This window comes from Agelaius tricolor, unplaced genomic scaffold (genome assembly GCF_023055355.1).
Source record: "Agelaius tricolor isolate 1412-34295 unplaced genomic scaffold, bAgeTri1.0.p SCAF_35, whole genome shotgun sequence".
NCBI lineage: Eukaryota > Metazoa > Chordata > Aves > Passeriformes > Icteridae > Agelaius > Agelaius tricolor.
The window spans coordinates 4,205,305-4,219,174 of NW_027269295.1; the positions used below are offsets into that span (position 1 = coordinate 4,205,305).

The window sequence follows — 13,870 nt, forward strand, 5'->3', positions numbered from 1 at the left end:
CCTGATTTTCCAGCCACGTTTTATGGCATGCAGGAATCTCCCCATTCAACCTTGCAAACAGCAGCAGCGCTCAGCACCAACCTTACAGCAACTCCTTGCCCAGGTGAGCAGCCCTACAAGAACAAACCAGGTCACCCCAGCCAGCACCAGCCCAGCCAGAGGATGTGCCAGGAGGGGACACATGGGCAGCGGAGGGGGAACCACCCCCAAAGCAAGAGGAACAGCACTAAAGAAAGTTGAAGAAGCAAAGAGTTCCATGGAAGATGGTTGCTTGGAGCTCACCTCTTGCTGTGCTGTCAGCGTCTGGGGCACACAGTCAGGATGTTGCTCTTCAGCTGCTCTGCCCTCGGTCAGTGCCCACCAGGAATTCCCTCCATGTGCTGCAGCACATCCTCCCCTCTGCCCACTCAGCAGCCCCTGTGTCCTCACCTCCTCCTGCAACCATCCCTGGGGGGATGTTCAGCTCTGTGAATGGCCCAGCAGGGTGAAGAGCAGCCTGGAGGCTGGGGGGATCACTTTGGGCACCTCTGCCCTGCCTGGGGAGCAGCAGTTTTCCCACAGCCCCATCCCACCACTGTCTCTTCCTGGGGCTACGAGGGATGCCCCACTGTGCCCATCAAACCCAGCCACTCTCCTTGTGCTTTGTCCTCCCTCAGCTCCACACCCACAACAGCCACCTGCATCACCCCTGTCCCCCCTCAATGCAGCTCTGCCCAAGAACTCCCACAGAAGGGCTGGGTGTGGATTCCCCTTTAATTTACCACTTGTCAGGGGGAGGGTTAAAAAAATCAATAAATAAAACAACTGAGGATGCTTGAAGAAGATGAAAACCCTGAAACTGCAGTCTGCTGGTGGCTTGTCCCATCGCCAGAGGAGGGTAAGGGTGCCCCCAGCCCCTCTCTCCCCACCACCCCATCCCAGCGCCACCAGGTCCAGGTGGGTTCGGTCCAGGATGCGCTCGGACGATGCTCCTCGGGAAGAAAATGACTCCAAAGTTCAGGACAGGGTCATTCACAGCTGGCTGGTGGATCAAACAGCCCCAGAGTCTGACATGAAACAGCCCCAGGGTGAGTCTGACAGCCCCGGCTCACCCACCGCGAGGGACCCGTCCCAGCTCCTCGGCCGCCGCGGAGTTCTGAGGAGAAGCCACCCGGTGCCGGTGTCCCCGGGCGGTGGGGACGCCGTGTCACAAGCAGTCCCTGCACAGAGCCACCTGTCCTTGGCGGAAGTCGCGGCAGGGGCAGAGGCGCCGGTACTTGGCGTGGTGGCCGGCGCAGCTGAAGAGCAGCGGCTCCTTCTGGAGGTAGCACTCGCGGACGTTCTCGGCCACCGCGGGGTACAGGTGGTTCATCTCATACTCGGTGCTGTCGCACGCGATGCTGAGCCTGGGGGCCAAGGCAAGGTGGGCAGGTCAGGTGAGCACCCATTGAAGGGGTTTTGTCCTTCCTGGGGAGGTTCCTTTGCTGATCTGTGTTTGCCACCCCCTGGCTACATGTGAGGGCTCGTCACCAGCCCAACACGCCACGCAAGAAGGGGAGACCCTGGCAACCCAACCCTGCAGCCCAGAGATTGCCCCGACCCACAGATGGCTCAGAATCACCCACAAAACCCCACCCAAATCTTAGGAGTTGGTCCTTGTGGGTCCTTTCCAGCTCATGAAGTTCAATGGGTCTCTTACAACCCCTTGCTGACCAAGGGGAGACCCTGGCAACTCAACCCTGCAGCCCAGAGATCATCCCAACCCACAGATGGCTCAGAATCACCCACAAAACCCCACCCAAATCTTAGGAGTTGGAGTCATTGGTCCTTGTGGGTTCCTTCCAGCTCATGAAGTTCAATGGGTCTCTTACAGCCCCTTGCAGACCAACAGCTCTATCCATGGACAGAGCTCCATGGATGTAGATAACATTCTATGTTATTGTATGTTACTGTAGATACATTCCCTGGAAGGGACAGGGGATCAGGGGATGCCCACATGCTCCCTGTTAGCTGGGATTAGCCAGAAAACTGAGGTGGGCATCAGCAAAAGCCCCGAGGAGCAGCAGAAATGCCCAGTGTGGATTTTAACACCCCTCCCCTCCCAGATGGAGCAGCAGTACTGGCACTGCCCTCCCACCAACCCTTCTCAGCTGACAAGTCCCTGAGCCAGCTCATTTTAAGGTCTGGAGGAGGATGTGCAGGAGGAAAGAGTGAAAGGCAGGCCCCAGCTGTAATTTATCACATAAAAATGTCAGCGGGACACGCGGCGCCTGCCTGACCAGCGTGACAGCTCCGGCAACGCTCGCATTCAAATTGCCCAGAGAGCAGCACAGAGCCCGGTGGCAGATTTATAGTCTATTAGAACTTCACCACTGTGTTCAAAATGCACTTTTATAGAGAGAGACATTAAAAAGGAGAGAGCACGCGGGAGGTGGAGAGGAATGGGGTTGGAAAGAGGCGGAACCATGCCTGGAAATGCTGTTGCTGCCAGCTGAAGAGTGAGGCTGAGCCCTGCCTGCCCTGCCTTCATCTCATACTCAGTGCTGAGCCTGGGGGCCAAGGCAAGGTGGGCAGGTCAGGTGAGTGGCCGTTGAGGGGGTCATTGAAGGGTTTCTGTCCTTCTTGGGGAGGTTCCTGATGAGGGACTCATCAGTTGAGAAGCGTTGGTGGGAGGGCAGTGCCAGTGCTGCTGCTCCATCTGGGAGGGGAGGGGTGTTAAAATCCACACTGGGCAGTTCTGCTGCTCCTTGGGGCTTTTGCTGATGCCCACCTCAGTTTTCTGGCTAATCCCAGTTAACAGGGAGCATGTGGGCATGAGGGCTCATCACTGGGATTTTGGGAGGGGGAACATGAGGAAAATGGGTGCAGGGGATGGGGGGAGCAAAGGGAACATCGTCTGGCTGGTGGCCCCCCACAAGCTCCTTGAGAAGGCCCCAACTCACTGTAGAAACACCTCCTCCTTGTTGAGGAACCTGAAGAAGGTGGGCTCACACACCAGCCCGTGGCGCCGGCACGTCTCCGTGCACGTGTGCTGGGGCTCTGACACCCACACCTGCAGCGAGGCCACCGGGGGCCACACCTGAGGGGCCCAGCCCGCGCTGGGGGACCACACCAGGTGCGTGGAGTTGGGGGACAGCGCCAGCGGGCTTGGAGGGCTTTGCATAGCAGGAGTCTTGGTCTTGGGAGACAGAGGAAGAGATGATGTGGTGCAGAAATCCTGGTGGTAGAGAAGATAACAGGTCAGTGCTCTGAGTGGGGAAGGGAGGCTGCTGGTGGGACAGGAGGACACTTGGGATGATGACTTTGCTCGTCAGGTTGAGGTCACCTGCATGCATAGATGGCATTTCCTGCTGTGGGGGATGAACCTCTGCTTTTCTCACCTCTTCTTCTCCCAGTGCTGCCTCATTCCCTGCAGCAGAAAGGCCCAGCCCCAGCACCCCCAGGTGTTCACCACCAACCTCAGCACCTTTGGCCCTTGACAAACCTCCCTGAGCCCCATCTCCTGGTGCTCTCTGCAATCAGGGCACTGGCTGCACAATGCCCACAGGAGAACAGGGATGCTCCCCAGGGAGAAGAGGGAGAGCTGGCCATGAGGACAGAGATGGCTCCCCAGGGAGGACAGGGATTCTCCCCAACCTGATGCTGAATGTAGGCGTGGATCCGCTCCAGCATCCCCTCGCAGGTGTACTCGTAAGGCAGGTAAGGGTCCACCTGTGAAGGGCAAGAGCAGAGCACAGGCAGCAGCTGGGGACAGCCTTGCCCTGCCCCTGAGACAGCAGAACCTTGGGCATGGCTCTCCCACCCACCAAAGCCCACGACTCGTGTCTGTCCACCAAAGCAAGCAGGGAAGAATCCTAGGGCAGGAGAAACCTCACAAGAGGTTTATAAAGTGATAAAGAGAGAGGAGTACTTTGGGTTTGACCTATTGGTGAAAATGAAATCATCCCTGTTCCACTTTAATCTCCCTTTTCTCCACTTTTAGTAAGTTATACAATCAAATCAGTTTTCATCCAATAGGTCACTTCAAACTAAAGCATGAACTGTTCCAGCTCACAAAACTCACTGCAGCTGTGGGCAAGGGAAGAGCAATCTTTAAAAAATTATTCTTTTAAGGAACTTTCCACCCTGGGAAGACATATTTTTCCACACTTCCTTATTTTCCACAGAGATGTTACATGAGGTGCAGGAGGTTGGTGCCAGTCCTGGGACCTCCCTTCCCCTTGTGTATCTCTGCAGAGCTTTATTCAGGAGGATTATAAGCAAAACCACCCATAGATAATTAATCCAGAAAACACTGCTGCTTCTATTTTCTGAGCTCTGCACCTCCAAAATAGCTATTTCCTTTTGAAGTACCTGTCAAAACCAAGCTCAAAGGCTCAGTCTGCTGAGAACCCTCTAAGCATTTCCCTGCCATAAATATCCCACCTGAGATCTCAGGCAGGCTGGAAATCACAGCTGCTTCATCTAATTACAGATGTGCACGCTAATCAGGGCTGACACAGTGACAGGCACCAATCCTGCCTCTGAATTCCTGATGGGCTCTCAGTTAACTGGGGCAGAGTCCTCTGAAAGCAAAATTGCCTGTCTCAGTTTCAGAGCCAGGCTGGGGCTGCCAGGGATCAGTTTGGAGGAGATAAACCCCCCCTTGCTCAGCATCACCAGTGCTCAGTCTCATCCCAACACTGCCTTCATGGGGGGGCTTTTCCCAGGACCCCCTTTTGCCAGGCATAGTGCAGATATAATTCCAGAAACAGCCTCGTCCCCCAAAACGCTGCAGCACATCACACAAACCCTCCTTGTGCCTGCACATGTATCCAGAGGTGATGCTCCAGGTGCAATCCCACCTCTCCACAGGCTCCCAGGGGGATCCCTGGGCATCAGGAGCCCAGTGCAGCCTCTGCTCCTTTCCCTCTCAGGGGGGACCCCAAAGGCTCTCCTTCCCTTTGCGCTCCTCTCCAGGTTTTGTTAGGATTCAGCTCGTGCACTCAGGACTGAGAAAATGCCAATTTCGAGGAGATAATTGTTTAATTAAAATCTGACAGGCTCAGCCTCTTCTCAACAGCCACGCTGTTAATGGCACTCCTCAAGCTGGGAGCTCAGGATGTCCCCAGAGCCCTGGGAGGGAGGAGGAGGAGGGGGTTCTGAGGTGGGGATCCCTGCAGAATGATGCATGGGATGGCATGGAGGGAATGGAGGGCTTGGAAAGATGGATTTTGCCATCCTTTCCTCAGCTGGGAGAGCTTCCCAGCCCCAGTGCTCTCTCCATCAGCCACCATGGGAATGGTGTCCCATGGGAATGCCACCATGAGAGCCCTGCATTTCCAGCTGCAAGGGAGGATGAAGTATCCTTCATTCAAAAGGAAAAGAAAGCAGGGTGGAAAAAAATCTGAATGTCATCAGACAAATAAGTAGAAAAATAATGCAATTCAGTGCTGGCACGTAACAGCAGGCTGGAACATTTTAACCAGCTATTTTCACTGGGATGTTTAATGTGCCGCTCTTTCAGGCATAGTCTGAAATGTATAATTTTCCATTATAGTCCTGTATGTTTGACTTTAATATAATGAAGCCTTCTCCCTTCACTACACCAGAATATTGGGTCTATTAAATTGCTTGTGTGAGGACGGGTTTTGACAATGGGAAAAGCTGAAGGCCCAGAAAATGGTGGTGCTTGCAAACCTCTCTCCTTCTCCAGCCTCTCACCCCAGGATAACAGAGAGAATCCATCACTGGGACAAACCTCCAGCATCCCCTGTCCCAAGGGGACACCACTTGTCTCTCTGCCCCCTGTTCCTGTGCTGAGATTTGATCTCTGGGGTAGAGGGGTTTGGTGCTTGCCTGGTTTTAATCTTCCTTATAAATAGTTCAGGGATGCAAACCATCAGGGAAACCCAGAACTGCTCCCAGAGAGATGAATGGCAGAGTCACAGCCTGCCAAAAACCTTGCCCAGCAGCTGGAGGGTGACCTGGAACGGGTGCCACCTCCAAAAGGATGAGAGAGGGCAGCACAAGGGCTGTTCTTGGGGGGGAAAAAACACAGATTGCAAACCCAAGGCACGATTCAGCTCTGCCTCCAGAAGGAAGAAGTTTCTTTCAGGCAGAACTGGGTCTTGAGGGACGCCGGCTGCATCCCAACTGCTCTGTTTGCACACAGCCAGCAGCCAGGGGAGCTCTGCCAGCCCAGCAGCAGCTCTGGGATGGCACAGCCTGCCCCAGGATGCAGCAGGAGAAATTGGGGTGCTGCAGTGACATTAAAATATTGCTGAGAATCAGCAAATCCCCCTGGGACCAAAGCTTGTTGTCAGCTCGACCACACCAGGATTACTGCCAGGTTCATCAACCAGCTCCCAAATTCCCAGACAGGCTCCCAGCACAGCTTCCACCTGATGGCAGAGACAGTTTTCCCACAAGATGTCAAATCCCCAAAAATGTCTTACTGAGTTCTGGCCCTAGAAGATGCAAAACATCTGTGGGATATGTGATTTTTCGGTCATACGACAACAAAAAATCCCTAAATAAAATCAATTTCAGGTCAGTTTTCAATTTTCAATGTTTTCACGGGGAAAATGTTGTGTTTCAGGTTCAATCTGTCTGAGTTAGTGAAGCAAAGGGAAATGCATCATTTCAGATCCAGCACTCCTTTCAATAAATTGGCAGGGTATTTCCAAACAAAGGCAGGCAGATGGGAAACAAAACCATAGTATTTCATTCCAGTAATTTTGAAATGAAATGTTTTGACAGAAAAAAAAATAAATTGATGGTGGTTATTCTGAAACACAGACAAATTTATTAGATATTCCAATAACAGAACACCCCATTTTGCCTTTGGAGGGGGGGAAAAAAAACGAGTCAGTAAAATAATTTCTCTGAACTCCAGTAACTGGCTGGGAACAGGAACACTAAATTGCCCAGCTCCCATCTTTCTGCTGCTCCTCCTGCTAATGCCCTTGTTTTCAATTCCTGCTGTAACAAACAGTATTTTAAAGACAAGATACCCATGGACCCCTGGAGCCAAAGCCCATAATAAGGCTTTTAAACCTGTAAGCTAGGTCAATTTTTAGGCTTAATTGCCTTGACAGCATCTCTAATAAAGCAGACCTTTCTATTTAAAAGATAAAAAAAGGTGGGGGGGATTGGGGGGTGGGAAGAGGCTGCTGTAAGTTATTCACACTCACTCCCTGCTCTGCTCTGGGAGGATTTCTACAATTTCTTCAAAACCCCAGAGAGGTGAGTAGGGGATTAACTCCTTGGTGGGAAGGAATCTCTTCCTCTCCAGAGTGACTTCGTGTCACAATGCAAATGGGCCTCAGTGACTGGATTTGTTCATCTGAGGCAAATTTAGGACTTCCAGCAGCTGAGGGTAATTCCAGAGGCTGGGATGATTTGTGGGAGGGCACTACAGAGTGGGGGTCCTGATCCCAGAGTGGTGAGAGGAATTTGTCTTTACAAAAAAGCTGAGGGTCTGCTGGTAGATAAAACCAGCACTGAGAGGTGAAAGAAACAAGGCGAAGGATTCCACTGAGTGATGGATGGAAAAAGATGTTTGCTTTTACAAATAAACTTTAGGTTTGCTGATAAATGAAATTGGATACTGAAAGATGAAAGAAACAATGGGGGAAAACCATCAATTCCATAAGAATTAAAAATGAAAAGGGAGGGGAGGGTTATACATTAGAGGGCAATCTCTGGTATCAGGCATTTCAGGAAGTCTGAACCTCTCAAGTACCTCAGTCAATGGGGAAAGAGAGAAGGGAAATGTGGCCGGGAAATTGGGATTAAAAGGAGGCTGCATCCTCCAAAAAATTAAGAGACCCCAGAGGAATGCTCCATGGCCTCTCCCTTTATTCAAATAAAGTAAAAGGATTTCTCTGTCTCCTTTTTGGACATAAACCTCTGATGTTTGTGGATTAATTTTCCTGACAGTGGGAATGAGGAGAAGAGCTGAGACAGGAGCTTGGTTTGGGCACACCAGGGATGGGCACAGCAGCTGCTCACTCCAGTGAGTGCCCAGTTCTGGACACCAGCTCCTCCTGCCCAGTGCCTTCCCTGAAATCCTTTTTAGTTCTTTCATTTTTAACCTGATCATTAAACACCTAAATGACCTGGTGCCCATCCAGTCAACACAGCAGCAGCACAGCTCAGCTGCCCAGGAACCAGCACAGCCCTTTCCTCCATCCTCAATCTCACCATTCTTTAATCATTTTAACAGCACAGCAGCACCAGGCTTCACTATTTTCTCTCTTCTCTTCAGGAAAAAGTGAAAATTTGCTTCTCTCTCCCAAAACAGCTCCCAGCCTCCCACCCACAGCAATTCCTTCACTTCAGGGCTGTCTCCAGCCCAGATGGTGGAGGGTCAAGCTCTGACAGCTGGCCTGGCAGCACAGCAGCAGGGATGTCATTATTTTTAATTTAATTCTAATGAAGATACGGGAATGAATGTGCAGAACAACAACTGTTTTCTTAAGTTGGGTTTGATGAGTCTTTACAAACTCACAGAGAAAATGAACATGAGGTGAAAAGCTGCAGTAATCACCCTGGAAGAGGTGAGACACAGGGTGATAGCATGGCCACGTTACCTGAATGCCACAGGCATCCCCCTCTGCAGCTTCTAATGCAGGGAAAAGCAAGGATGACCCTTCTCATTCAGCAAATGGCCAGAAAAAATGGCTATCAATACTTTCCTCCCCTCCAGGAAAACAGACTTTAATAATTTGGACAACTTGAAAGGCTCCTGCCACAGGGAGGGAGCTAAATATTCATGAGGAGTGTTTCCAGAGTGGGCACAGCAGGAGTGCTGCCTTCCCTTGGGTTCTCCCCTTCCTCACAGAGGCAACTCCTGAAGTTATTCCCATTGATCTGCTCTGTCCAAAGGAAGCCATCAGTGAAGTGGGGGTAAGGCAGGTGCAGAGGGCAGCAGCTCTCTGGGTTTATCTTTGTTATCACACCAGCTCCCAGAACTGCTCTCCACCTGCAGCAACCTCAGCCTGCTGCTCCCAAACCCTATCTCAGCCTCCCCTTGCTCCAGGCCTGCCCACAGGATTCCCAGGGGATTCTGGGGAAACACCTACGATGCCAAAGGAAGGTGGGAGCACCTGTGCCCCTGGGGCTGCAGGAAGGGACCAAAACATCCAAAGGAGAAAGGAAAGGAAAAGGAGAGCCAGGCTCCAACATCTGCTGCTGCTTGGTGTCTTAGGTTGGAAATGGGGCTGTGTGTTCCCATCTGTCAGATCTGGGGCAGTTCTCTGCTGTTCATTGGGATTTTTCTTTATCTCTCCCACAGCCAACCCTCCCTGCAGGAGATCTCTGCTGTCCATGGCCACTGAGTGTCCCTGCAGGGCTGATCCAATTCCAGCATCCCATGGGGAGATGCTGCATTGCCCAGGGCAGGAGCCAAGCATTCCTACCTGGATCCAATGTGAGCCTGGCACAGCACAGCAGCCTTTGCCCAGTGCATTGCCAGAGGAGCAGCTTCTGCTGCCCTGCATGGCCAGAGGGAGCCCAGGCCCATCTGCAGCAGCCCTGGAGCTGCAGAGGAAAACTCCCCCCTTGTGCAGAATCCCTGCTCCAGCAGAGCCACAGCTGGCACTGCAGGAGGGCTGAGCCCCCATGGGATGGGGCTGTGCCACCCCTGACACACAGGGGACAGGGACTGCTCTGACTCTGGCAGTGCTGTTTTGTATTATTGCATTTGTAATTTTTATATTTTCTTTTTAATTTTTTTCCTACTAAAGAACTGCTATTTCTATTCCCATATCTTTGCCTGAGAGCAAAATGTCAAAACAACAACAACAATAATAATTATTATTATTATTGTTGTTGTTATTATTATTACTATTATTATTATATAATTTCAAAATTATAACAATTCAGAGGGAGGGGGGTTACATTTTCCATTTCAAGGGAGGCTCCTGCCTTCCTTAGCAGACACCTGTCTTTTCAAACCAAGACACTTGCCCAAACCCAGCAGCAGGGAGGTCACCCCAAAACTGCTCTGAGCCCCACCTGTGTCCTCATGATGGTTTTGATGGCAGCTTCAAACTCCTCAGAGTTGTTGTAGTCAACAGTCCACACGTGGGGTTTCCCAATGAAGTCCTCAGCATATGGGTGTTGGGAGGACACCTGAAACACAGAGGTGCCAGCTGGATTTTGCAATCCCTGCTGAAATGGCTGCAGCTTCCTGCTCACAGCTGGCTGGCAGAGAGGAGCAGCAGCCTCACAGACACAGTGGGGTTTGACCCACTGCAATAGGGAGTGCTGGAAAATGGATTCCTCTGAATCCAGCTGCTCCCCAGCCTCAGGATGATGTGCTGTAATTCCCACTGGGTTGGGGTGCCCCATTCCCAACACCACTGAATTCCTTTGGCTGCCTGCAATGTCTCCACTCTGCATCACAGGAACAATTTACCCTTGGCCTGAGCCATTCTGTGGGTCTGGATGGTAAAAACCCCCAAAGCAGGAACTGTGTGAAGGCACCACATCTCCCAGGTTTGCCAGCTCTAGAAACAAGGCAGGGAGAAAATCCATTGCCAGTGAAGGCTGGGAAAGGCTGGGAAAGGCTGGCACTGGGAGAGGGCAGTGCTGGAAGCTGCTTCACCCTGATGCCATGGGCAGCCCACACACTGGTACTCCACAGGTACTGACCTCCTTGCTTTTCCCTGGGCTGCCCACACAGGTGATTTTTGGAGATCTACCTCTTTTGTTTCAGCCCTGAAGTGCCTGTTCAGCCCTGATCTCCTCTGGGAAGGGAAGAAAGAGGTTGCTGAGCAGAAAACAATGATTTATCATCATGGTTTGTATTTTTGTTTGGTTGTTTGTTTTTTTGGGGGGAGGGGGGGTTAGTTCTGGGGTTAATTCTATGTTTGTTTGGGGGTAGTTATGGAGTGATGATGAGTTGGTTATTGTTTTTGATACTATGAAATATAGTGGAAGGTTAATTGAAAGTTTTGGGGGCACCATAAAAGATTTCAGAAGGGCCTGAGCCCCTGCCAGCTGGAGGAGAGGAGCTGTGGGGTTCATTCCCCTCATTGCTGTCCTTCCTCATTTCTCTCCTGGCAGCTTGATCACCTCTTTCCCCTCCAGCACAGAAACACCCCAAGGCATTTCACAGCCTTCACCCTGGCTCCAGGCTGAGGTACAGCCCCAGCCCCTCCCAGATGGGTGCTAACACCAAATTTGGGGGTGCATGGGGCAGTCAGGGGGGCAGGACATCTCAGTCCAGCTGCACAATTAACACCAAATTTGGGGGTGCATGGGGCAGTCAGGGGGGCAGGACAGCCCAGCCCAGCTGCACAATTAACGCCAAATTTGGGGGTGTATGGGGCATTCAGGGGGTGCAGGACAGCCCAGCCCAGCTGTACAATTAACACCAAATTTGGGGGTGCATGGGGCACTCAGGGGGTGCAGGACAGCCCAGCCCAGCTGCACAATTAACACCAAATTCAGGGCTGCATGGGGCATTCATGGGGGGCAGGAGAGCTCAGTCCAGCTGCACAGCCCCCAGCTCACTCCCTGCTCGGTGAGGGAGCCTTGCACTGCATTATCCACTTTATTAATAATAAAAGAGGCAATTTTCCCAAGCCTTTAACTTTTAAAGAGTTCCTGCTCTACTTAGATTGAATTCCCAGCGCTGGGCAAGCCTGGGAGGGATTTCATAGCCCTGGCACACGGTGCAGGTGCTGGTGTCCCTCTGGGGGCACAAAGGGACGAGCAGGGGGCATTGCCCTGGGCTGGGAGCAGGGTGTGGGGATCTGTGGGTCTGGGCTGGTGGGGAAGGGGCTGGGGGTCTGCAGAAGGCTCCTGCTTCCTGCTCCTTCTCCTTGGAAACCCCAAACCTACAGCACAGCCCCTTCTATCCAAGGCAAATCCCCAAACTGGAACCCCATCTGCAGACATGCTCAGAGGAAATCTTGCTCCAAAAAAAGTAACCTCAGCCTAACAGCTGCTCTTCCCCAAGCTGGCCCAAGGCCTGGTGCCAAGAGGGTGGCTCCAGGCAGCCCCCACACCACACTTGTGTTATAGATATATATTATAATATTGGCTTTTTGCAAATATTAAAATGGATTCCATATGTGCAGGGCTAAAGTAACTTCGCTATAAAGATACAGATTTATTTCTGTTGTTAACTGAAACTTAGAAATAGCTGATATAGATATGCTTGTATTAAAATACCTGCTTGGATGGGATAATATCCAAGGAACATATGATGAGGACCCTGCTACTGATATGCCAAGTACCAACACTTACTATTGGTAGAAAGTAAAGCCCAAAACTGAAGGTGATGATAAGAATGGACTAAAACCACAGCCAAGGAATATGCATGCTCTAAAAAGGCAGATCTGAGGTGGAGCTGTGCTAAACAATTCTGGGAATATGTAAACTAGTTTGGAGAAAAGTTTACTATTATATTTATATTTTTAATATTTACTATTAGTAAATATTAAAAATATAATATAAAAATAAAAACAATAGTAATATAATAGTGAATATTAAATTATATAAACATAAATATAAATATAGCTATAAATGTAAATGTAAATATAAATAATTTGGATACACCCTTTATTGACCATTTCTATTGCATCATTGCATATATTCATAAACAATATAAATATAACAGTAAATATAAAACAACATAAATATATTGTATTTAAATTGTTTATGAATATGTCATAGGCTGATGCAATAGAAATGGTCAATAAAGGGTGTTTCCAAATTAGCAGGTGTGCTCTTGGCTGAGTGCAAAGAGGCACCTGGCTGTAAATCCTTGCTTTATTGTCTTTGTCTCCTATTGTCCCTTATTAAACTTTCTAAATGTTTACAGCAGAGTGAACTGTTGTGATTTCAGGGTTTACCTCAGAACCTCCCCTGCAGATTCCCTCCCAGGTGTGTCGGTCACCTCTCCTTTCCCCTCCCAGCACTGTCTGTCAGTCCTGGAATTCCAGAAGGGCCTCGAGTGATTGGCAGATTCAAAGGATGCCCTCTACCCCTGGGGGGCACTGGGCCACCCAGGTGTCCTTTGTCCCTTGAGACCTCCTTCTATGTACCTGCTTGGTGCCTCCCTGCCCCTTCCCTGCCCCTCTCCCCGGGGTTAAAGGAGCAGCAACCACGGGCTCAGGGAGTTCTGTGGGAGCTGGTGCTGCATTCAGAGGCCTGAGGGCCAGAATAAAGCTCTGGATCCAAACCCTCCATCAGAACCGACTCCTTTCCTTCACCATCGCCTCAAAGCTTCTCTACCAGAGGGAAACCTGAGGAGCAGCCCCTGTTATGGGGGGAAGCTCCATCCCACCACCACCAGAGCTCCTGCAGGCCTGGACTTGTCCCCAAGCGCCAACTGCAGCACCCAGCCAGCCCAAAGTGTCTGTGGGGTGAAACACCACACACCCAGCCAGCCAAAGGTGTCTGTGGGGTGAAACACCACACACCCAGCCAGCCCAAAGTGTCTGTGGGGTGAAACACCACACACCCAGCCAGCCCAAAGTGTCTGTGGGGTGAAACACCACACACCCAGCCAGCCAAAGGTGTCTGTGGGGTGAAACACCACACACCCAGCCAGCCCAAAGTGTCTGTGGGGTGAAACACCACACACCCAGCCAGCCCAAAGTGTCTGTGGGGTGAAACACCACACACCCAGCCAGCCCAAAGTGTCTGTGGGGTGAAACACCACACACCCAGCCAGCCAAAGGTGTCTGTGGGGTGAAACACTACATATCCAACTGGCCAAAAGTGTCTGTGGGGTGAAACACCACACATCCAGGTGGCCAAAAGTGTCTCTGGGGTGAAACACCACACACCCAGCTGGCCAAAAGTGTCTGTGGGGTGAAACACCACACACCCAGCCAGCCAAAGGTGTCTCAGGGTGAAACGCTACATATCCAACTGGCCAAAAGTGTCT

At 51.1% G+C, this 13,870-nt stretch overlaps 1 protein-coding gene across 2 annotated transcripts in view; it reads right to left on the reverse strand.

Annotated features, from left to right (window-relative positions):
• Positions 1–735: 735 nt before the first annotated feature.
• MGAT5B (alpha-1,6-mannosylglycoprotein 6-beta-N-acetylglucosaminyltransferase B) overlaps positions 736–13,870 on the reverse strand; it is a 79,891-nt gene continuing 66,756 nt past the window's right edge. For both annotated transcript variants that reach the window (XM_071452535.1, XM_071452534.1), the window contains exons 14-17: positions 9,982–10,098; positions 3,616–3,690; positions 2,922–3,196; positions 736–1,385 (exon numbers count right to left, since the gene is read on the reverse strand). In XM_071452535.1, the coding sequence (XP_071308636.1) occupies positions 1,187–1,385; positions 2,922–3,196; positions 3,616–3,690; positions 9,982–10,098 (666 nt within the window). In that variant the 3' untranslated portion in view covers positions 736–1,186. The remainder of the gene's footprint in view (positions 1,386–2,921; positions 3,197–3,615; positions 3,691–9,981; positions 10,099–13,870) is intronic.